Source organism: Myotis yumanensis, unplaced genomic scaffold, assembly GCF_028538775.1.
Source record: "Myotis yumanensis isolate MYYU_CA2020_CCGP unplaced genomic scaffold, mMyoYum1.0.hap1 SCAF_16, whole genome shotgun sequence".
NCBI classification, from domain to species: Eukaryota; Metazoa; Chordata; class Mammalia; order Chiroptera; family Vespertilionidae; genus Myotis; species Myotis yumanensis.
Window position 1 is genome coordinate 16,309,854 of NW_027223767.1, and position 22,568 is coordinate 16,332,421.

Consider the following 22,568-nt stretch of genomic DNA (forward strand, 5'->3'; position numbering starts at 1 on the left):
ATGTTAATACTTATTTTACAATGTTTTGTATCCTGTAGGTCTTTTGAGTTCCTCTTTGCTAATTTAGCTGTTCACTAGAAGTTTGCACCCACAAATGGGGACTACTGAGCAAGACTTAAAAACACACACACACACACACACACACACACACACACACACACACACAATGTTCACAGATAAAGGAAGCGTTAAGGAATCCACCTATAGGAGAAAAACTATAAGGAATAGCATGGTTGGTTCAGGATGGGTGAGGGCATTGCAGACAGAGTAAAAAAAAATCTGCGCTTTAAATGTTTTAGGATAATCCTGTTAATTATATTTGATTGAAAATAATGAGACTAGGTAATTTTTTATGACAGAAATTCCAGTCAGCTAATACAAAGCTTTTAAGAGGATCTAACCAATCAAAATTTAAGAAAAGCTAAGTGAATATTGAGGATTAGCCTCATCAGTAGAATAAAGTGCTTGGGTTTTGTGGCAATGATTCTTGGCTGTTTTCTATAATTATGGCTTTCAAACCGTTTGTTTTTGTTTTTGTTTTTTTACACCACAACCCATAATCAGGAATAATTTACATCATGACCCAATGTATAAGCATACGTCTTAATGAATAGAAGCATGTGTGTAGATCATATAACTGAAACAAATTACTTGTGATAAGCACCTTTGTTTTCTATTCTAATTTTATTTATTTAAGAAGAAAACTGGCTAGTTACTTAATTGGTTTATAGCCCCAGCTTGAGAAACTAGTTAATATAATTCTGTTCTAAGACCAGTTTTGGCACTGTCTTTTTTTTTTAAATATATTTTATTGATTTTTTTACAGAGAGGAAGGGAAAGGGATAGAGAGTTAGAAACATCGATCAGCTGCCTCCTGCACATCTCCCATCGGGGATGCGCCCGCAACCCAGGTACATGCCCCTGACCGGAATCGAACCTGGGACCCCTCAGTCCGCAGGCCGACGCTCTATCCACTGAGCCAAACCGGTTTCGGCTTGGCACTGTCTTTTACAGTTGGGGTAACATAGGCTGAGAAAATAGACTTATCTCTTTATCAGTGTAATGCATTCTTCACAACAGATACTCTACTCTCAGTTTTCCTCATCTTCAGGTTTTTTTTCCCCTTCAGTACATAATCTTACAAATTATGAAAGTTAAGGCCAGTAAGGCAGGCATAACATTTGTAATTTTTCTTTCTTTCTGCCTCTGGATATCTATTTGTACTGCACTCAGTCTGGTTTTCTTCCTGTACAGAAGGAAAAGCCTTTTTTTTGTTGTTGTTAGCGCCTTATTTTCTTATTTTACTTTTTTATTTATTCTTTTTTTTAGTCTTTCTGCCATTTACTTTAAAAAAAAATTGGCTTCTGCCCCTCTCTTTTAAAGCCTTTCATTTGTATTATTTCTCATCTTCTTTTTAAAAAATCATTATTAGGAATATTTTTTCCATTGATTTTTAGAGAGAGTGAAAGTTGGAAGGGGGGGTGGCGGGGGAAAGAGAGACACTGATGTAAGAGAAACACACATCAATTGGTTACTTCCTACATGTGGGATTGAACCTGCAACCCAGGTATGTGCCCTTGACCTGGAATGGAACCCTCGACCCTTTGGTTCTTGGGCTGACACTCTAACCACTGAGCAGCGCCATCCAGGGCAAGTTACCATCTTCTTTAACTGTTAAATCAAATTATCCTGTTTGTTATGCTTGTGCTTTACCACTTTATTCTTTTTTTTTTTTTTTTTTACCACTTTATTCTTACTTTCTGCCTTGGCAGTCTTTTCCTATTGCTTTTACCAAAATTGTATTATTAAGGTTACTTTTTATACTTAGAGTCCAGTGAGTGGCATTTGCTAAGTGTTTAGGACTACTTGGTATTAATGATCTACCTCTCTTTTATTACCCTCTCCCCAATTTTGCTTTTATGATCAGAGAAAGGCAATAAAAATGAATACTTGCTGTGGTTAAAAAGTGAAGCTCTACTGAAATGTACAAAACAGAAAGTAAAAGTAAAAGATTCATAATCCTGTGCTCCAGAGTTAACCATTGTTAATTTATTTATGTCATGTTTCATGTAAACATACCCGCGTTTTTTATATTTTAAAGACCGATGGGTTTATCCAGTAGATATTTGTGTTTCTTTTTTAAATTTAATAATAGATTTCTCATATTATTCTAGTACTTATTACTGATTTTTTTTTTTTTTTGTATTTTCCTCTGTCACTAGAATGGTAAGTGCCATGAAACCAGTGCTAATGTCTTGCTCTGTTATATCCTTTTACATAGTCTAGTGTCTGGCACAAGTAGATAACCAATGTATATTTGTTCAGTGAATGAAAACCATTTAATGAGCTGAGAATTCTATTTCTCACTGGTGTAAAACAAACACAATCACATAATGGTATGTACATTGAACAGTAAAAAAATCTGATATGCAAATTGCTGTTGCAGCAAATTGGTCAATGTAATAAAGGGCTTGTTTAAAATTGGGTAGTCAAATTTTTCTTAAGAGGTAACATTTAAGCTGAGTTCTTAGTCATTTTTGCCCCATAAGGTTGACTTCATCTCATTGTTTTTTATTGTTAACATATAAAACTCATTTTATTCTTCTGACAATTCTTCAAGAACATTTCTTAAGTAAATGTCAGTGCTCTGGAACTGCACTAATACAGCAGTCACTGGCCAAATGTGGCTATTAATATTAAATAAAATGTAAAATTTAGTTCCTTTGTTTCACTAGCCATACTTCAAGTGGCAGGTGACTACCATATTGGACCACACAAATATAGAACATCTTCAATGTGTAGAATGTTCTATTGCACAGGACTGCTTTGGAAAGTCACTAGAATATAAATTACTTGAGTGACTGTATGCTTTGTTCATTACTATGCTCCTAGTGTCTGACACATCATTTGTTAAATGATGAGATAAATAAGTGGATGAATGAATAGAAGGTCAACACATTTCTTCCCAGACAAGGAACAACAAAATGTGCATAAAGTCTGAGCTGAGAAAAAGCTTATTGTGTTTGAAAAAAGGAAAGAAAATGGGCTAGAACAAAGAGTGATGATTTGAGATCAACATAGAAATTTGGCAACTTGACCCTAAGGCAATGTTAAACCTTCTAAATTTTGTTTTAAGTGCAGTGGGAAGTAATAAGAAGTTTTGTAGCACAGCAGTAATGCGATCTGATTTGAATGTCTTTTTTGAGATATTTACTTTACTAGTTTTTTGAGAGTTTAAGAAGGTGGTGTAGGTATGACAGTTTTTAAACTTGGTTATTTATAAAGTAAACTGCTTGAAATCCAGATTATTCATTTATTTATGCTGTTAACACTAGCACCCTTGTTTTTATATTTGTTTTAATAATTGTTTACTTATAAGCAGGAACTTATTGGCAAGGACTTGTTTATGTTTTTGTTTTCCAGTGAAGGTGGTGTTTTTAAGGCTCATCTCACTTTCCCAAAAGATTATCCCCTCCGGCCCCCTAAAATGAAATTCATTACAGAAATCTGGCATCCAAATGGTAAGTTTATCTATTTGTACTTTTACATTTACAAATATGATGGCCCATCACTGAAGTTTTCAAGTTCAGTAAGAAAGATACAGTTCTCAATGAAATTGCTTTGGAATTTTTGTACTAAGTTCATTGTATTTGTTGTGCACATGGCCATGTGTTAGATTCTTTAGGTGAGAAGGAGCAACAGAGATCATATGGAAAAAATGTTTTTTTTTTTACTTAGTTTTCAGCTCCTTTTGAGTCTCATGATGTTCCAAATTAGAGGCAAGTTTGGTGGGTGATAGGATGATATTCAGCATTAATAGAACTCTTAAAATTGAAGAGATAATTTCCAAGGCATTAGGTGACTCATTGGCTATTACAAAAAGCACAAAAGTAATTAAACCTGGATTGTGTAGTTACTTTTTCTCTTCTTAGTTCTTAGACTTTTTAAACTATAGTCTTAGTTATAAAACAGGGCATGTCCTACCTATCATAAGGTGACTGAGGGCTTCAAATGAGGTGAAATAATGTATGTTTTAACCTTTGGAAAGCATCCCAGTACTGTTGTTTGTGTAATGGAGACATTGACTTTCTTACCCAAAGATGTGCTACCATTTAAAACCCACCTTGTGAAAAAAAAAATAAATAAAATCCACCTTGTGAACCAAAGGTTAGGCTAGATAAGTTATGTTTATTATACACAGTTTCCTTGAACTTTTGGCCTTGTTTTGTATGAGCTTGCAAGGTTTTGTTTTCTAAGTATGTTGACTTATCAGTATTTTGTAATCAGCTATCTTTTTAGACTACTACACTAATCTGCATTTTGTTTCTCCTAGTCAAGGTTCTTTCAGTTGCAAGGAAGAAAAACCCTTATTTGTTAGTTTCAACAAAATCTGTGGGAGAGTATGGATTATAGAATAAATTAAGGCATTATTGCATGGATAGGGAGTATATATTAGAACCTAGTGGCTTGCAAAACAAATGGGTCTTATGAGAGACTAGAACTGGCAAATTGAAAACTATTGGGAACGAAGGGAACTACCATACTTCATAGCATCTGAGGTAGCAGTGATTACAAAAGGCATATAATTACTTTTGTTCAGAAGGGAGAAAAAATATCTAACAATTTATTTGTGGGAAAATGCATTAACAATAGTCCTACATGAAGTATGGATGCATGAATTAATGACATTCACCTCTTGTTTCTTTGAAATTTCTTTCATCTCTTCCTGGGCTTTTGGCAGGGTTTCTTATGCTTCACTTGAATTATTCAATGTGTAATATCAGTCTGTTTGCACCTATTTCTGAAGACGTGACTAAGCTTCTCACTGTTGGCTACACCAGATTAGCTATAGAATTCTAGGCAGAGCCTCTTTGAGCCTTATTTTCTCTATCTGTGAGAATTAAACGAGAGCACATATGTACACAATAAGTGGCACTTCTTTTCTGTGAAGAGGAAGGATAGCAGTGGCCTAGGTAATTTAAGAGGAAAGCTGAGGGAACAAGTGTTTTCTTATGTGTGTGTGTGTTTCTTCAAGTTGAAAAGGCTTTTTTTTTTTTTAACCACAGTGCCCTTATTTAACCCTTTGCACTCCGCTGTCCCCTCTCAGGGGACATCGGAATTCTAGCATAGCACTCGGATGTCCCCTCTCAGGGGACATTGCAGTTTATTAGTGATTACGGGGAATTGAGTTATTTCAACGCAACTTTTTGAGACATGCATGTTTCCCTGAAGTTTTATCTTGAAATGGCACAAGAAATTAAATCAAAATATCGTAAAATTACTAAGATATATACAAGAAATGTCAGCGGGTTTTGTGTCGGATTAAACAATAAACTACATATTCCCAATGTGGGACAAAGAAAACGGGACTGCATTGTGTGTTCTAACAGGAAAACACCTGGTGGCAGGCGTCAAACCACTTATTACTGTCAAACATGCACTAATCAGCCTGCAATGCATATTGGGGAGTGTTACAAAACTTATCATACTGTACAAAATTATAAACAATAAAATATTGTTTTTTTTGCAAATATACATTCCTCGATGTCACCCAACTCATATAAGTCCAATATGATTATAATACGTTACTTGGTTCCAAAATTATACTAAATAATATGAGGGTCTGTAAATGCACGTTTCCGCCGCAAAGTAGCGTCGAGTAGCTGGTAGCCAATGTCCAGAATGGTTCGGAGTGCAAAGGGTTAAAAAAAATATTTTTTATTGATTTCAGAGAGTAAGGGAGAGGGAGAGAAAGATAGAAACATAAATGATGAGAGAGAATCATTGATAGGTTGTCTCCTGCAGGCCCCCTACTGGGGAGTGAAATAATTAAAACTTAGGAAAGGATACCTGAGGAGGTGAGGGGCAATGATGGCAAGTACAGGAAGAATTAGACAAGGAAAGAGTGAAAAGTCATTTTGAATAGGAATGAGAGGAAAAGCGAGCATCTGAGTATCTGTTAGGCACTGGAGATATAAAGATGATTGATGCATTATGGTCTCTTTCTATAAGGAAATTATGGTCTATATAAGGCAAAGGTGGACATGTAGACTTAATGGTGAAACTGAGGGATGATAGTGATATGTAGTTACAAGGATGTATTGGTAGCATAGAAGAGGAAGTTAGAATATGAGTTTTTATTTTGTTTATTTTTTTATATACGTTTTTAAATATTTTTATTCATTTCAGAGAGGAAGGGAGAGGGAGAGAGAGAGAGAAACATCACTGATGAGAGAGAATTATTGATTGGCTGCTTCCTGCACGCCCCCCACTAGGGATCCAGCCTGAAACCCAGGCATGTGCCCTTGACTGGAATTGAACCCAGGACTCTTCAGTCCACAGGCCGAGGCTCTATCTACTGAGCCAAACCAGCTAGGGCTATTTTATTTTTTATTCTTTATTGTTGAAGGTTACATATGTCCCCTTTTTTCTCCCATTGACCCCTTATAGCTTGCCCTCACCAAAGGCCTCCATCACCCTATTGTCTGTGTCCATGGGTTATGCATATATATTCATATAAGTTCTTTGGTTGATCACTTCCCACACCCCCTCAACCCCTGACCTTCCCTCTGAGATTTGACTGTCTATTCCATGCTTCTGTGTCTCTGGATCTGTTTTGTTCATTAGATTCTACATATAATTGAGATCGTGTGATAATTATCTTTCTCTGACTGGCTTATTTCTCTTAGCATAATACTCTTCAGCTCCCTCCATGCTGTCTCAAAAAGTAAGAGATCCTTCTTTTTTACAGCTGCATAATATTCCAGGACCTGCTGTATTTACTACATGTAAATGCTAGGCAACATCTATCTACATGCTAGGTATCTTGAAGTTTTGCTCAGATGTACAAGATAACTTATATTCAATTGGGTTTTTCAGATGAATCCTAGTTAGTAAAGTCCATGGTCTTCTTAGAAGGTTAACAGGTTCCATTTGGGAAATTAACTGCTGTATATTCATTGTTTTATACAGGTTCTGTGGAAATTAGGACTCGATCTATAATAGATATCTTCTGTATAACCAAGTTATTTCAAATATGTATTTTAAACAGGACTGTGTTTTCTCTAATTTTGCAGTTGATAAAAATGGTGATGTATGCATTTCTATTCTTCATGAGCCTGGTGAAGATAAATATGGTTATGAAAAACCAGAGGAACGTTGGCTTCCCATTCACACCGTGGAAACCATCATGATTAGTGTTATTTCTATGCTGGCAGATCCTAATGGAGACTCACCTGCTAATGTTGATGCTGCGGTAAGGTGGTCATATGCACATATCCCCTCCCCTTTAATTAAACTCAGAAATATAGTATCTTTATATCTGTGTGTGTGTGTGTGTGTGTGTGTGTGTGTGTGTCTGTTTATATCCATTTTACAAAAATAAATTACAGATACAACTCAGCTTCACCCCTAAATACTTGAACCTGGATCTTCAAAGAATAAGGACACCATCTTACATGTCATACCTGGGAAAATTTAATATCAAGTTCATATTATTATTCCTGAGTTTTTTGTATTTTCTTTTAAATATGTCTTTATTGATTTCAGAGAGAGGAAGGGAGAGGGAGAGGGGGAGAGAGATAGAAACATCAACCGATAAGAGAAAATCATTGATAGGCTGCCTCTTGCACATGCCCTACTGGGAATTGAGGCCACAACCTAGGTATATGCCCTGACTGGGAATCGAACCATGACCTCCTGGTTGATGGGTTGATGCTCAACTACTAAACCTCATCGGTTGGGCTTTTTTTTGTCTTATTTTTTTTTTTAGTATGTTTTTGTTGATTTCAGATTTACAACAAAGCTGGCATTAATCATTCCTATATCCTTCACCTAGATTTACCAGTAGTGGAGATTTTACTTTTTTTTTTGGCAAAATTGTTTGAGAATACTTTACAGATATCCTAACTCTTCGTACTTGAATACTTCAGCATATATCTCCTAAGAACAAGGGTTTCTTTCCATATAAGCATAGTACAAGTGTATCATTGATACAGTACTATTATTGAATATACATATACAGCCCATACTCAGATTTCTTCAATATTGTTCTTATAGCTTCCTTTTTTTGGTTATTATTAAAAATCCAGAATCTAGGATCCCACATTATTATTAATATTTTTAACAATGTATATTTTTATTGATTTCAGAGAGGAAGGAAGAGAGAGATAGAAACATCAATGATGAGAGAGGATCATTGATCGGCTGCCTCCTGCATACCCCACACTGGGGGATGGAGCCCACCCAGAACCCATGCATGTATCCTGAAAGGAAATCGAACTGTGACCTCCTGGTTCATAGGTCAACACTCAACCACTGAGTCATGCAGGCTGGGCCCATATTATATTTTCACATTATATTTTTGTTTTATTAGTCTTCTTTAATAGTCTTAGTTCCTCAATCTTCTGTCCTTCTTTGAAAAGCCTTTTGTTTTTGTTCTTATTCTTGGAATTTTATTTGTTACTGTATATGAAAGCCAGAAGATTAAAATCACCTTTTTGGGGGGTTACTTCAATCATATATAAAAACTTAAGCCCTAGCTCAGTGGTTCTCAACCTTCTGGCCCTTTAAAACAGTTTCTCATGTTGTGACCCCCCCCAACCATAAAATTATTTTCATTGCTACTTCATAACTGTAATGTTGCTACTGTTATGAATCGTAATGTAAATATCTGATATGCAGGATGGTCTTAGGCGACCCCTGTGAAAGGGTCGTTCGACCACCAAAGAGGTCTCCACCCACAGGTTGAGAACCGCTGCAGCTGGTTTGGCTCAATGGATAGAGTGTTGGCCGGCGGACTAAAGAGTCCTGGGTTTGATTCTGGGCAAGGGCATGCACCTTGGTTGCAGGCTCGATCCCTTGTCCTGGTTGTGGCACATACAGGAGGCAACCAATTAATGTGTCTCTCTCACATCAGTGTGTGTGTGTGTGTGTGTGTGTGTGTCTCTCTCTCTCCCCCACCCCCCCCTTCCCCCACCCTTCTCTTCCACTCTGTCTAAAAATCAATGGAAAAATAGCCTCAGATGAGGATTAACAAAAAAACAACAACACAACAAAACAACTTAGGTGAGATCTTAAATGTAGAAAAACACTACATAGATAATAATCCCTTTTCATATCTATGGCTTTGAAATTTTACATTTAGTAACAAGTTGAAGTAAAGTCTGGTAGAACACTATTCTATTTTTCTGTTTAGTCAAGTATTCAAACAATATAAGAGAGAGTGAGGGAGAAGAGATGAAAGCTATTTTTTTTAAAAAAAATCCTGCCCAGCCCATGTGGCTTAGTTGTTGAGCCTCGACCTATGAACTGGGAGGTCACGGTTCGATTCCTGGTCAGGGCACACCCCAGTGTGGGATGTGCAGGAGGCAGCCGATCAATGATTCTCTCTCATCATCTATCCTTCTCCCTTACTCTCTGAAATCAATAAAAATATATATTAAAAAAAATCTTATAGAATCATTTTGAGAAGTAATTCCTATTTCATTCACAGTTGTCAGCTCTTTTATAAGATTGGAACTGAAAAGTTGAGTTTTAATCTTCAAAAAGGAGAAAATAAGAACAAATATTTGACAATGTGAATAGGCAAAATTTTCATAAGGGTAGAAAATGGCCTTTATAGGAAGTTGAAATATACAAACTTGACTTCACAGACTATGCAAAATCTATCCTGTTCTTTTTTTTTGAAACCCACTGCTACTTTGTCTGATTTAACCAGTTGTCTCATATTTAAACTACAACTATCTTGTAAACAGTTTTGTTTACCTTTCTTATTTGCCTTTTCTGCTTGCATTGCATACCTTTTAATCATATTGTTAGGTATTTTTTGTTTGTTTTTGTCACCTCTCAATCAGTGAACGATACCTATTTTAAGGAACTCCCATTTTTCTTGGAGATCTCTCTCCTAGATCCCTCCATTCTTTGGATCCAAATTAGGTTGATTCAGCCTGCTGCTTGATTGCTTTCCTTGTATTTTCATTTCTTCACTTGCTGCTCTTCTGTATTGGATCATCTGTTTCCTGGGTCTCCCCTGCCCCCTTTTTTGTTGTTGTTAATTTTTTTCTTTTGCTGTTCTTCATCCAAGATTAATGTTTAAGAAAAGGTGACTGGGAATTAAGTTCTTACATGTCTGAAGGTGTTTCTGTCCTGACTTATAATTGATACTTTGTTTACAGAATTCTAGGGTAGAAAATAAAATTTCTACAGAATTTATCTTTAGTACTTATTGTTACTGAGGAGAAAGTTGATGCTAGGTTCATTCTTCTGTGTCTGTAGGTGACTTTTCTTTCCTTTTTCTTTCTAGTTCCCTTTAGACCCTTTTCTGGATTTTTGGTCTTCTGAAATTTCACAATATGTAAAATTTTCCGTCTCTCTAGTTGATGTATACTTTGAAGACTTCAGCTGTGGGAAATTTATCTTTTAAATTATTTTGAAAATTTTTTTCAGGTTTGGCATTCTTTCATTTTTGTTGTTAATCTTCACCTGAGGATATTTTCCTCATTGCTTTTCAGAGAGAGTAGAAAGGGGCGGGGAGAAACATTGATGTAAAAGAGAGACATGGATTGGTTGCCTCCTGTATGTGCCCTCGGTGGGGACGCAACAACCAAGGTATGTGCCCTTGACTAGGAGTCAAACATGCGGCACTCTAACCACTGAACACCACTGGCCAGGGTGGCATTATTCCCTCTTTTGAACTTGTAGCTATAACCCAGATTGATCCCTTGTAACTTTTTAATCTAAAAAATGGTGCCAAATGACACATTTGTAATACCTTAACTAATAAAGAATTTTTAAAAAAATGGTGCTGATTTTGAATCTTCTGTTGAATTTTTATTTTGACAGTATTACTTTTAATTTTAAATGCTTGGTCTTTTCTTCGTTGTTTCCTTTTTCATGAAATCACTCTTGAGTCTGCAGGCTGACGCTCTATCCACTGAGCCTAACCAGTTAGGGCGGTGAAATCACTCTTTAATGAACTTAATAGTTCTCTTGGGAGTTCAAATTAGAGATTTTTAAAAGTTAAATTCTGAAGTCTCTTTCTTTGAAGTCCGTTTTTCTTTTGTATTTTGAAGACTTCTTTAGAACTGTAGGTAGGCCTTCTACGTAACTCTCCTCCATTCATGATAAATAATAAATGAGGGTTTAGGAAAGCAGATTGGAGATGTATGTATTTGTGTGTGTGTGTGCGCGCGCTTGCACTCAGGTACTGATTATGTTTCCCTCGAGTGTGTGAATAGCAAGCCAGATACTAAACTAAGAGTAAGGATTGGAGGAGGAGGGGTGTCATTTAAATGCCTAAATGAAGCATCTCTAATTTTAGTACTCTTCAGTGCAGCATATTTATATAAAATATATATATCATTATTATTTCAGGAAGGCATTAGAATTTTGCACATAGGTGGGAGGAATGCCAAACTGTTGAGTTATTCAGACTTCTATTTCTTGATTTTCAGCCCTACTTCTAATTCTTCTCACATTTACCATTTTCAAGCTTTACCTTCTTTAGAGTTCTGTTTAATAGCTTCTTTCCCTCTGTTGCTCTGGTTCTATTGAAACATTTCTAGACTGTTACTTTTTCTTCTTCATATTTCATGACTCTTTGATCTTCTGGTCTTCCATCAAAAAAATTCCCCCCCCCCCCCCCCCCCCCATTATTAGATAACTTCCTGCCATTTTCTTTGATAATGAAAAAATTCCCATTTGATATTTTCTGCTTTTTGCCCTATTGAATTCATAGGTTCTCCATTTATATAAAATGCAGAAGATAATATCACCTATCAGGTTATCCAAGTTTATGCTATACTGGATGAAACAAATGGTGGTTGTATTAGCTAGCTCCTGCTTTGGAACCATCATCTACCAATCCATCTTGTCTCAGTCATCAGAGAATGCCGGTCATGTTAATCGTCTCCCTAAGCTCCTTGCCATCCCTCTGCCATTGACTTGAGTCCTTTGACTTATTACCTACATTGTTGTAATAGCTTTCTATCTGGTCCCTGCTCTTCGTCTTTAGAGAGAGAGGAAAGGAGAGGGTAACATCTTTGTGAGATTGCCTCCTGCACACACCCTCCTGGGGATTGGGGATCAAGCCGAAACTGGGGCATGTGCCCTGACTGGGAAATCAGACCAGCAACCTTTTGGTGCTCGGGATGACACCCAACCAACTGAGCCACACTGGCCAGGGCAGTCTTTTTTTTAACCCTCAACCCAAGAATATGTTTTCATTAATTTTTAGAGAGGGAGGGAGCGGGGAGACACATGGAGGGAGAGAGAGAGAGAAAGAGAAACAGAAACATCGATTGGTTGCCTCTTTTAAGCCCCCCGACCGGGACTCAAATCCACAATCATTTGGTGTACAGGACAACGCTCCAACTGAGCAACTGGCCAGGACCCTGCTTGTACTCTAAATTCTCTCTGCTAAATGGTATTTTTAGGTGTCTTCCCCACCCCTCACCCCATCCCCCTTTGCCTAGAATTGCTCTTTTCTTCCATTTACTTAAAGTGATGAGGAAATTGCAGACTTTATAACATTTTATTCATAAATACTTTAGTATATATCTTAGTCTCTGGACATGTTAGCATTATAATTTAGCCCATTTTATTGTAATTATTGCATTTCGGTGGTGCCTTCCTTGCTTTGAGGGCAAAATTATTTTTCTAATGTGTTCCTCCACAAGGGCAGTGATTGAAGAGGTCTATGGTTTTCGCTGTTTGTAAATGGATGTTATTTTATAAAAAGGTGGGGAAAAAAGCCTGGGCATTTTTGTGGGAATTTCCTACTACGTATTTACATGCTAGATAAATCTGCTCTGTTCTTATGTGAAGCCAGTGCTGCTTCGTGTTCCTTTTTCATGTGTCTGGCAGTGATAGTGATATTGTTTCATTCTTTTCCATCGTCGCCCCCCCATGAAGTAGTGCTCAGTATCATCTCAATGTGATGTACTCCACCTGTCTACTGTATATAGGAGAGTTTTGTGTCTTTCTTACTTTCTGGTTGCTTCCGTCAGGGAGAGTCGGTAATCCTTCAGATAGCTTGAATATCTTATTTATTTATAAGTTGTACTTTTCTTATCAGTATAATATAAAACTGTTAATGATCTTTCCCTTTTTAAGAGAATTTTGCTTATAGTGGTGATTTGCATGGGGGGGAGGGGTTCTACTCTTTTATCCCAGCAGAGTGCCTTGCAGAAGTATTTTTTGACTCATTTTCTACCTTATCAGCTTACATATTGTCAAAGCATTACATTCAAAGTAAAATTAGTATTAGAAATTATAAGAGGAATTGATAAAATCAGTTGATATTCTTTCTGTACCTACAGAAAGAATGGAGGGAAGACAGAAATGGAGAATTCAAAAGAAAAGTTGCCCGCTGTGTAAGAAAAAGCCAAGAGACTGCTTTTGAGTGACATTTATTCAATAGCTGTAATTTTACTTATTTCAGGGTAAGTTCATTTTAAAAATCATATTATTACTTTGCCTTTTTATAAATGTTGTATATGTTTTGGGAAATTAAGTGATTTAGTTATTTGAATTGCATTTTTCATTGGCTTCAGTTTCTAGTGGTTAGTATCCAGTAGTTTGCTGTTTCTCAACAGAAACAGTGTATAACTTACTTGCTTTTTCTTTTAGTAGGCCCAGCTGTTTTCAAGTAGGTATATCAAACTAGTTAGTATGGTAGCAGTTTATTTATTTATTTATTTTTTCAGAAACTAGAGATGGTAAAATTTCCAATGGTAAAGTGCTTATTTCAAGTTTCTTCAGTTTTACCATTGCTTTTTTTTGTAATTTTATCAGTTTGTATTCCCAAACAATATTGGATGTCTTGAATTGTATGTATGGAATTATAATGTATGCTTTTTTTGTGACTTATTATTCAATATCAGATTCTTGAAATTGGTCTGTATTAATGTGCAGCTACATTTAATCTGTTTTCACTGTTATGTAGTGGTTTATTAGATAAATTACCTCTCTCCTCTAATTTCTTATTGCAGTTATTTTCCAAATTATGGTGGGGGTTTTTTGCTTGTTTATTTTGCTTTGTTTTTGCTATTATAGAGAATGTGGCTATTCTTGTTTCTTGCTGCACATGTACTATGAGTTTCTTTAGTGTGTATACCTATGGGTGGAATTGTTAAGGGTATATACTATCTCTGATTTCTGAAGAGACTCAGATCTACTTTTTTTTAAAAAAATATATATTTTATTGATTTTTTACAGAGAGGAAGGGAGAGAGAAATAGAGAGTAGAAACATCGATGAGAGAGAAACATCGACCAGCTGCCTCCTGCACATTTCCTACTGGGGTTGTGCCCGCAACCCAGGTACATGCCCTTGACCGGAATTGAACCTGGGACCTTTCAGTCCGCAGGCCGATGCTCTATCCACTGAGCCAAACCAGTTTCGGCAGACCTACTTTTTGATCTCTTTATAATAACCTGAAATGCTGAAAATTAATTTGACTTATTGCTGTTACCACCAGATATAATAATAAGCTTATAGTCTTAAAATTATTTGTTTTTCATCTTGCTTATATCCTTTTTATTTTTGCTAATAATTTTGTTCTTATTTCATTATCATTACATGTAATCCTCCATCACATCTAGTCAGTGGTCCATGTCTTTTCCCTTCTTTAACTCTTGCTTTCCACCACCTTAGATCAAGTTCTTGTTACTAGACACTGCCTTAGTCTGCTAGCTCAACTCATTGCATCGGTTGGTTTATGAGTATGACAAAACCTTAGGAACAACAGACACACTCAGGGCTTTCACCCATATCATTTTCAAGTTAGAAAAGGGCTTGGCGACAACAAAGAATTGATGAGGAACGAAATAACATATTGAAGCCTACGCTTATGTGTGATTTTACCTTAACAGTACTTTAAAAATTTAGGAAATAACGAAGAATTTTATTACTTTTACCTTGATAATATATTGTAAGTTAGATAAGTACTAATGAAGTGTCAGAAACAAATTTTATAAGGGATTATATATTATCTCCTTTATTAGTGGGACTAGAGTTAATTTATGCTTATAACATTCACGTCTTTAAGATATATTTATCGCCCTAACCGGTTTGGCTCAGTGGATAGAGCGTCGGCCTGCAGACTGAAGGGTCCCAGGTTCGATTCCGGTCAAGGGCATGTACCTGGGTTGCAGGCACATCCCCAGTAGGGGTTGTGCAGAAGGCAGCTGATCGATGTTTCTCTTTCATCGATGTTTCTAACTCTATTCCTCTCCCTTCCTCTCTGTAAAAAATCAATAAAATATATATATTTTTAAAAAGATATATTTATCAAACTCTGACTGATCTGGCTTAGTTGGTTGGGCATCATCCCATGCACCAGGAGATTGCAGGTTCGATTCTGGTCAAGGGGCACATGCCCAGGTTGCAGACTTGATGTCTTGTAGACACTAAGAGAGAAACATACCTTTTTATGTCTGATCTAACTGGCTAAATTAACTTGCAGAAGGCAGACAATTGATGTTGCTCTTACATGATGTTTCTCTCCCTCTCTATAAAAATCAATAAATTATTTAAAAAAAGAGATATACCTCTCAAGATTAAAGTTCACTTATCAAAAAGATAGAGTCAAAAAATGTTGAGTTAAAATACCTCATTACGTAGAATAAGTTAATTGAAAAACAGTATACTGTTACTCATGAAACTAAACTAATTACTGTTAAAGAGTATGGAAGCAATAATTGGAAATCTTTACTAACATAGGTCAGCACTGTTCACACATTAATAACAAAACAACCTTCTTTAAAGTTGCAAGTACTCCAGATATATTCAGTATGCATATTGTGGCAGTTTAAAATCCTTAATAGAATTTTAAATGAAATTAATGCACTCTTTTTTTCCCGTGATTAATTTTAGTTACTATCTTAGTTATGCTACGGTTAAGCTTGTTTTTTTCTGTACTTTTAATTCAACATTGTCTTTTGATATTTTGCTAGCTCAATAATATATATATCTGCTTCCTTTTTAAATAGTTGCATATTATTTTTTTATTTTTGTATATTTTTTATTTTTATTGATTTCAGAGAGGAAGGGAGAAAGAGAGATAGAAACATCAATGATGAGAATCATTGATCAGCTGCCTCCTACATGCCTCCTACTGGGGATCAAGCCTGCAACTTGGGCATGTGCCCTGACCAGGAATTGAACCCAGGATCCTTCAGTCCACAGGCCGATGCTCTATCCTCTGAGCCAAACTGGCTAGGGTGAAAGTCGCATATTATTAAGAATCAAGATTTATATCTGAAATGAGAGGTAACACCAAGAACAGGAGACACACTGAGCTTATTTCAGTTCTTGTTAATGAATATTTGTTAAATGCCTGCTATTTGCAAAGGCATGATAGTTACATAGATACATTATCTACATTATCCTGGCCAATTAAAAAGCTGTTAATTTAGCCAGTTAGATCAGACATAAAAAGGTAAGGTTAAATCACATTAAAAACTCTAGTGGGAGTAGAAGCAGAGTATGGTTTTGATAAGTCAGCACATGCCTAAGTACTGAATGGTTACGATGGTTAGGACAGAGATTAGACATAGAGGTGCTGGTGAGATTGGAAGTTTCCAGAGTAGAGGTGAAAATTCACTTGATGTAGGGAGCAGTACTTATTAGGGCCAAGGACAGCATCCTGTATAAATTCCACACTGAGGGACAGAAGGAAGAAACAGAGACAGAAACATGTGGGCTGGTTGGCCACAAGGAGAGTAAAGCATTACTGACCTCAGACGGAGTGGATGTGGATGGTCACCAATGCCAGGACATAAGACAAAGAATCCTATATAATAAAAGCCTAATATGCTAAGTGTCCGGTTGTCTGTTCAACCAAAGTGTAATATGCTAATGACATGCTAAGGCCGCTCAATCGCTCGCTATGATGGGCACTGACCACCAGGGGGCAGACACTCTGACCGGTTGGTTAGCATGCTACTAGGGTCCTGCTGATTGGGGCTGAGCAAGAAAGGCCAGACATGCCCTGGAACCTTCCTGGGGTCCCTCCTTGGCTGGCCAACTTCCCGCATCCCTCCCCAGCTCCGATTGTGCACTGGTGGGGTCCTGTGGCCTGGCCTGCACCCTCTCACAATCCAAGTTGAGGGACCTTTACACACACACATGCACACGCACGCCCGTGCATGTGCGCACACGAATTTCGTGCACCGGGCCTCTAATAAGATATAAGAACAGTTTTGGTGGAAAACCAGTGAATTGGTCATATGCAGGGCGGGTGAGAGGGGAGAATTGTTTTCTACTAGTATACTTAGTGCTAGTTCAGTATGAATTGGAACTTTTGGAAGTATCTGTGTGAAAGTAATGGGAAAACTTCTTGTTACTAAGCTGTTTAATTCATGGACTGCTTTCACTTAAGAATGGCTAAACACTTACCCCTGAGTGAGTAGTTACTTTTATTGTCTGTGATATCAAAAAGTGTTTTTTATTTGGAAGCATACTTGTCTGCTTTGTATTTTTAGGGCCTTTTAATGTGTGACTTTAACAGGTGGATATATGGTACTTGGGACAAATGCCCTAACCATTGAGCAACTGGCCATGGCCGGAACTACATTTAAAATTTTATTTACTATTGCTTAAAGTTAAAGTGAAGTGGCCATATATGGCTCCCATATTGGACAAACACAAAGGTTACCTTAAAATGAAATTAATTTGTTTTTAAAGAAATAGCATGTGAGTAAAAATTTATAATAGATTCTTTTGTAATTTATAAATTTATTTTGTAATGCTGTTTGTTTTGTTGTAGGTCTCCAATCGAGAAACATGGCACTGTTTTTCCTGCACTCTACCCACCTATTGCTGGACTTCTCTTGTAACAAGTTGGCAAACACTGGCTGGAACTGGGCTGCAATAAAACATGCCAGTATCAATGCTGACAAGAGCCTAACAAGTGCCAACTTACAGATGATTACGTATTTTGAATTCTAATGAACTGTTTTAACCTTCAGGAAGAATTGTAAAGACCTGTACATAGCACAACATGATCCGGATAATATATATACTGTTCATGTACATCCACAAATACACCTTGTACCAAATAATGCTTTCTTGTAGTAGAATAAGAATCGTGTAAATTCTAAAAGATTTTAGCAGGTTTTCTTCCCCTACTCATTGTTTCTTATGTTTTAAAAGACTCTTTAAAGCATGTCAGATGAAAAGCAATTAGGATGAAAAGTTTCCATTTAATTTCCTTTAAACCATTGAGGCTTCATTAAACTCTTTCCATTTACTAAAGTTTGTATCTTCTTTGTTTTGACACACTCCCCTTTGTGTTTATCTCTTCTATCTGCAAGAAGGTTTTCAAATCATTTAGTTCCAATACTGAAATACTAAATAAGCAGTTACTTGATTTTAATGATGACTTCGGAGGAGTGGTCATCACTAGGTGCTTTGTCCTTTTTGTATTCTAGTTGTACCCGTCACTTGGATTGGATGTAGCAATAACATTTTTTGGCTGTTGAGAGCTCTTGAACTGTCATTATTCCTAAGAACTAAAAAGAGTTGGTTCTGAATTCAATTTAGTGAGATTTACCCCAATTATATAAAATTCTGATTTGGTTTTATTTTTGCCCTCCAGTTACCTAATGTTAAGGTTGGATGACTAAAGCATGCACAGCTACAGGCTTTCTACTTAACTTCTGGGTTTGCTATTAAAAATGCTATTTACCCTCATAACCTTAGCCCTTCATATTTCTTTGCCTCTATTCTTCTATACTCAGATTTTTCTCACTTATTGTACAAAGAAATTGCGATGTATATTTTCATGTAATTTGATTTTGGAATTCTGTCACCTTATGTAGTGAGTTCTTCCAAAATATAATTTTTTTCCAATAATTGTCAAGTCGTTGGCTTTTATTGTATTGAATGAAGGTTATAATACTGAATGCCAGAGAAGTGCAGTTTAGAAAAATCTCAGGTTGATTCTTTATGCAAACAAACTCTTAATACTTGAAAATCACATGACCATGACAGTATATTTATTTGTCTCTATCTAGATTCTTAAGTGAATCTCAAAGCATTACGGGGGTGTAAATGCTTTCTGTTTTGACATACAGATTCTGTCACTGACATAGTGCACTTGGATTTTATTAATGTTTGAGTATAAATATATTTCATGAGTTTTCTAAAACAATTTCAGGAAATGGTAAAATGAGCATGTACAGTGTTAAAGGGAGGTCCAGATTCCTCTGTTTGGTGTGAGGTTGGGATTGGGAAGTAGTTTTTGGCAGGTGAGGGATAGAACTTGAGACAGTACCAGATGGGACATGGTATTTGTGAGAATTGGTGCATCTCTGCTCTGATGAGTTTGGAGAACTATTTTGGCAGAAGAATGAAAGGATTCCTGCAAGTAGCCTAGTCCTTTATGAACTTTGCATGTCCTTTTTTAAGCAGAAGTAAAATGGTTAAGGACGTAGTCACCATAGAGAGTGATTTTTCTAAATCCCAGGCTGTTTTCCACTCTGAAGCATTATAAAAACCCATAAATGTGTAATGACTAAATGTGAAATTTTTTATTTTATTCATTGTGGCCCAATTTTCTTTAAGAACTTTCTAACTTTTTTTTTTAAGACTCTTAAGAATTGTTGCCCCAACGTGCCAGTACTGCACACCTACCTGGGACTTTGAACGCAATCCCTTTACTCTTAAATCAGAAATTGTTCACATGGTGGTGGTTGTGACAAAATGAAGTCTGAATTTTGCTATCCTGTTGCAAAAATTCTGCCTAGCAATCTGTTGAGTTTAAAACCTAGTGATTTGGGAGTGGCAAATGACCTAGTAACTCAGGGACAACTATTCTTGAACTTTTAAGTGCCACTTTAATTCAGTTACTTTGGTATAATCATATGTGTTTAGTTTAGATCTAGAAGGGAGAGCCAGAAATGAGTGCACCTTTCCATACTCCTTTCCACCTGGTGCCCTGGCCATGCTATACATGGAAACAAAGGCCTAGATAGATGTTTTGACTTTTCCTCTGTCAGAGGTGTCATCTGTGCCTTTCCAAGAGTTCATCTGACAGTGTGAATTTAAATGCCTCCATATTTGTTAAATCACACTTGGGTGACACTGATCCAGGTGGCTGTTGTCCCTCCAGTGCCTTGCCATTAATGTGAGGTGAGTCCTCTCTGCTTTAGGAAAAGGATTTTTCTCCCTAACCTTGTGCCAACTATTGACATCTCCATAGTCATGGATTATAGAACTGTTGGCTGCTTCCTAAATTTATTCTAAGTTCTTTAAAGGCTTATAGATTTCAGTCTGTTCATAACAGGATAGATGATGTCAGTGGCTTTTTGGCCTCTTTGTAAAGAGTTTAAAATCCATATGAAGTTGGTTTTACCTTGTTATTTATAAGGTAATATCTTTGTGAGGTTATTCCACTGGTTGTGTGATCACTTGGGTGTCATAGTATTTTTTAATGGCCTTCATTCTTAGTTGTGAAATTTTATCTTACACTCACTCACCCTTTACAAATCTGCCTATTTGGGGTTGTGGTGCCTGTGTATCTTTGCCCGTCTGGTCTCCAGTTGGTGGAATTTCCTTTTGTACTGCCACTTCTCAGCATCTTTGAAATTTGACATAATGTTGCTTCATTCCAGTTTTAGTTCTGTAATTTGTTGATTGTATTTAACTATGTGAGTTCTGTTTTGATGTTTACTGTATTGTAAAGCACCTCAATCATGTGATGGGGGCTCTATAAATCAATAAATGATGACTTAGAGGCTGTATCATGAGCTATTTTGGTTTTAGGATGCAGGTCTCAAAAGCAAGTTGTGGGATTCTTTTTATATAAACAGCCCATGATACCAAAAGGTCCACAAGGGGAACCTTGATAATTTTTAAAACTTCATTTAAAGAAGGAACCAGAGGGTGGGAAGTTAACTTCCAACCTGATATAATGGTCTTAAATTTTCTAGTAAAAAGACCAACCACCCTTTAATCAGAGTTTTCTATGATGCTAATTTAGAATCTAAATAAAATGAGCACATGTTAGAGCATTATCGGAAATTTTGTCTTTGGTCTAAACTGGCTCTACCATAAAGATAAGCAAAAGATGAAGGACCCAGACTCAGATGTGAACTGGAAGAGACCACAGGCACCATCTCAATCACCCTCTTCCCTCTTTGAAACAGATGGACCAAATCTCTGCACAGGACCACTTAGTAAGTTAGTGGCAAAAGAGGCAATACACTTTGTTTTGTTTAAATAGGGTGTCAACATTCAGCTTCTTACCCAACATTTTTTACATATAGTTCAGTGTTAGGTGTTGAAAGCTTGTTTGTGTTGATACAAGTTGCCAGTGGCTATTGACACTTGGAGTGCGGGAAACGGGAAAGGAGTTAAGTGGGCTCGCGTGAATTGCGCGTACTCCGCGGGAGCCGTCTTTAACTCGGTTCATATAGATTTGCGGTGGAGTGCGGGAAACGTGTAAACTCGGGCCGATTGTAACTGCGTATTACCAAATATTTGTTTGTAATCCACCCTTTTGGTGGATGGAACAAAACCAAAAGACAGAGCCATCTTATATTTTGGCGGGAAATTCACCCGCACTCCAAGTGTTGAGATCTTTTCCTTACAAACAGAAAACATGGAGCTGAGCTTGCTTTTTACAAAGCAAGAAAATCCTTGGGAGCTGTTGGGGAAGATTGGGAGTCATTTTCCAAGTTTAATTTCCCTGGTAAATATATTTGAAATAAAATTATTACAGGAGGGCGTGAATAATGTTGCTGAACACTCCGTTTTATGCATAACCATCTACTCAAGGTTCATAGCAAAAAGGTTTTGTTTGCATGCTGCTGCCAATGCAAATGAGGTTTTAGGTGTGCTACTGTGTGTCAGGCACTAACTGGGCTTTTAGTAAAGACCAGTTGATTTTCTCCCAACCTCTCAGAAGGTTGTAACCATGTTATTAAATTAAGTTTTTTATTTTCTGGGGGATTGCAAACCTCAACAGGATTCAGTCTGCAGAGCAAGTTATTTCTAGGTAAAGTATTTTTGGTCACTCAGTTTCAGATATAATCTGCTAGGGTACGATTAGGCTTTTGACTCGTTGAGTCAGTGCATCACACTGAGCTATAGTGAAAATGATTGAAGAATTTTGAATCCTATTCACATAAGGTGGAATGAATTGAAGGAAGAGATTCACAAAAGGCAGCCATATCTCAGACATAGGAGCTGCGCAGAAAACCACAGGAAAGATACTTGATTTTTCTCTCCTGCCAGCAGTATTTATTAGGAATAAGTGACACTTGTTACATCTCATTTATCCCTAAAGAGCACCAGCTCCTATTTATTGAAGTTCTACTTTGTGACAGGCTTGTGCTAGGTAGGCTTCATAAAGGATCTAGCCAAATTCTTACATGGATCCTTCAAAGTAATAGTTTCTCATAAGGAAATAGGTTCAGATAAATTTGTCAAGCAAATTTCACGGCCAGGTTTCGGTTCCACAACCTTCCTTACGTGCTGGGTGCTGTTATCCCTTACCTCAGGAACATCTTTTCCAGGGTCACATGGAGAGTTGATGTGTTGAGGCTGGTACTTGAACTCAAT

General features: G+C 36.8%; 1 protein-coding gene across 1 annotated transcript in view; it reads left to right on the forward strand.

The window, feature by feature from the left end:
• Window positions 1–20,788, forward strand: part of UBE2G1 (ubiquitin conjugating enzyme E2 G1) — a 93,128-nt gene extending 72,340 nt beyond the window's left edge. Inside the window, exons 3-6 of the mRNA XM_070394911.1 lie at window positions 3,424–3,521; window positions 7,077–7,255; window positions 13,320–13,442; window positions 17,770–20,788. Of these exons, the coding sequence (XP_070251012.1) occupies window positions 3,424–3,521; window positions 7,077–7,255; window positions 13,320–13,406 (364 nt within the window). The 3' untranslated portion in view covers window positions 13,407–13,442; window positions 17,770–20,788. The remainder of the gene's footprint in view (window positions 1–3,423; window positions 3,522–7,076; window positions 7,256–13,319; window positions 13,443–17,769) is intronic.
• Window positions 20,789–22,568: the final 1,780 nt, after the last annotated feature.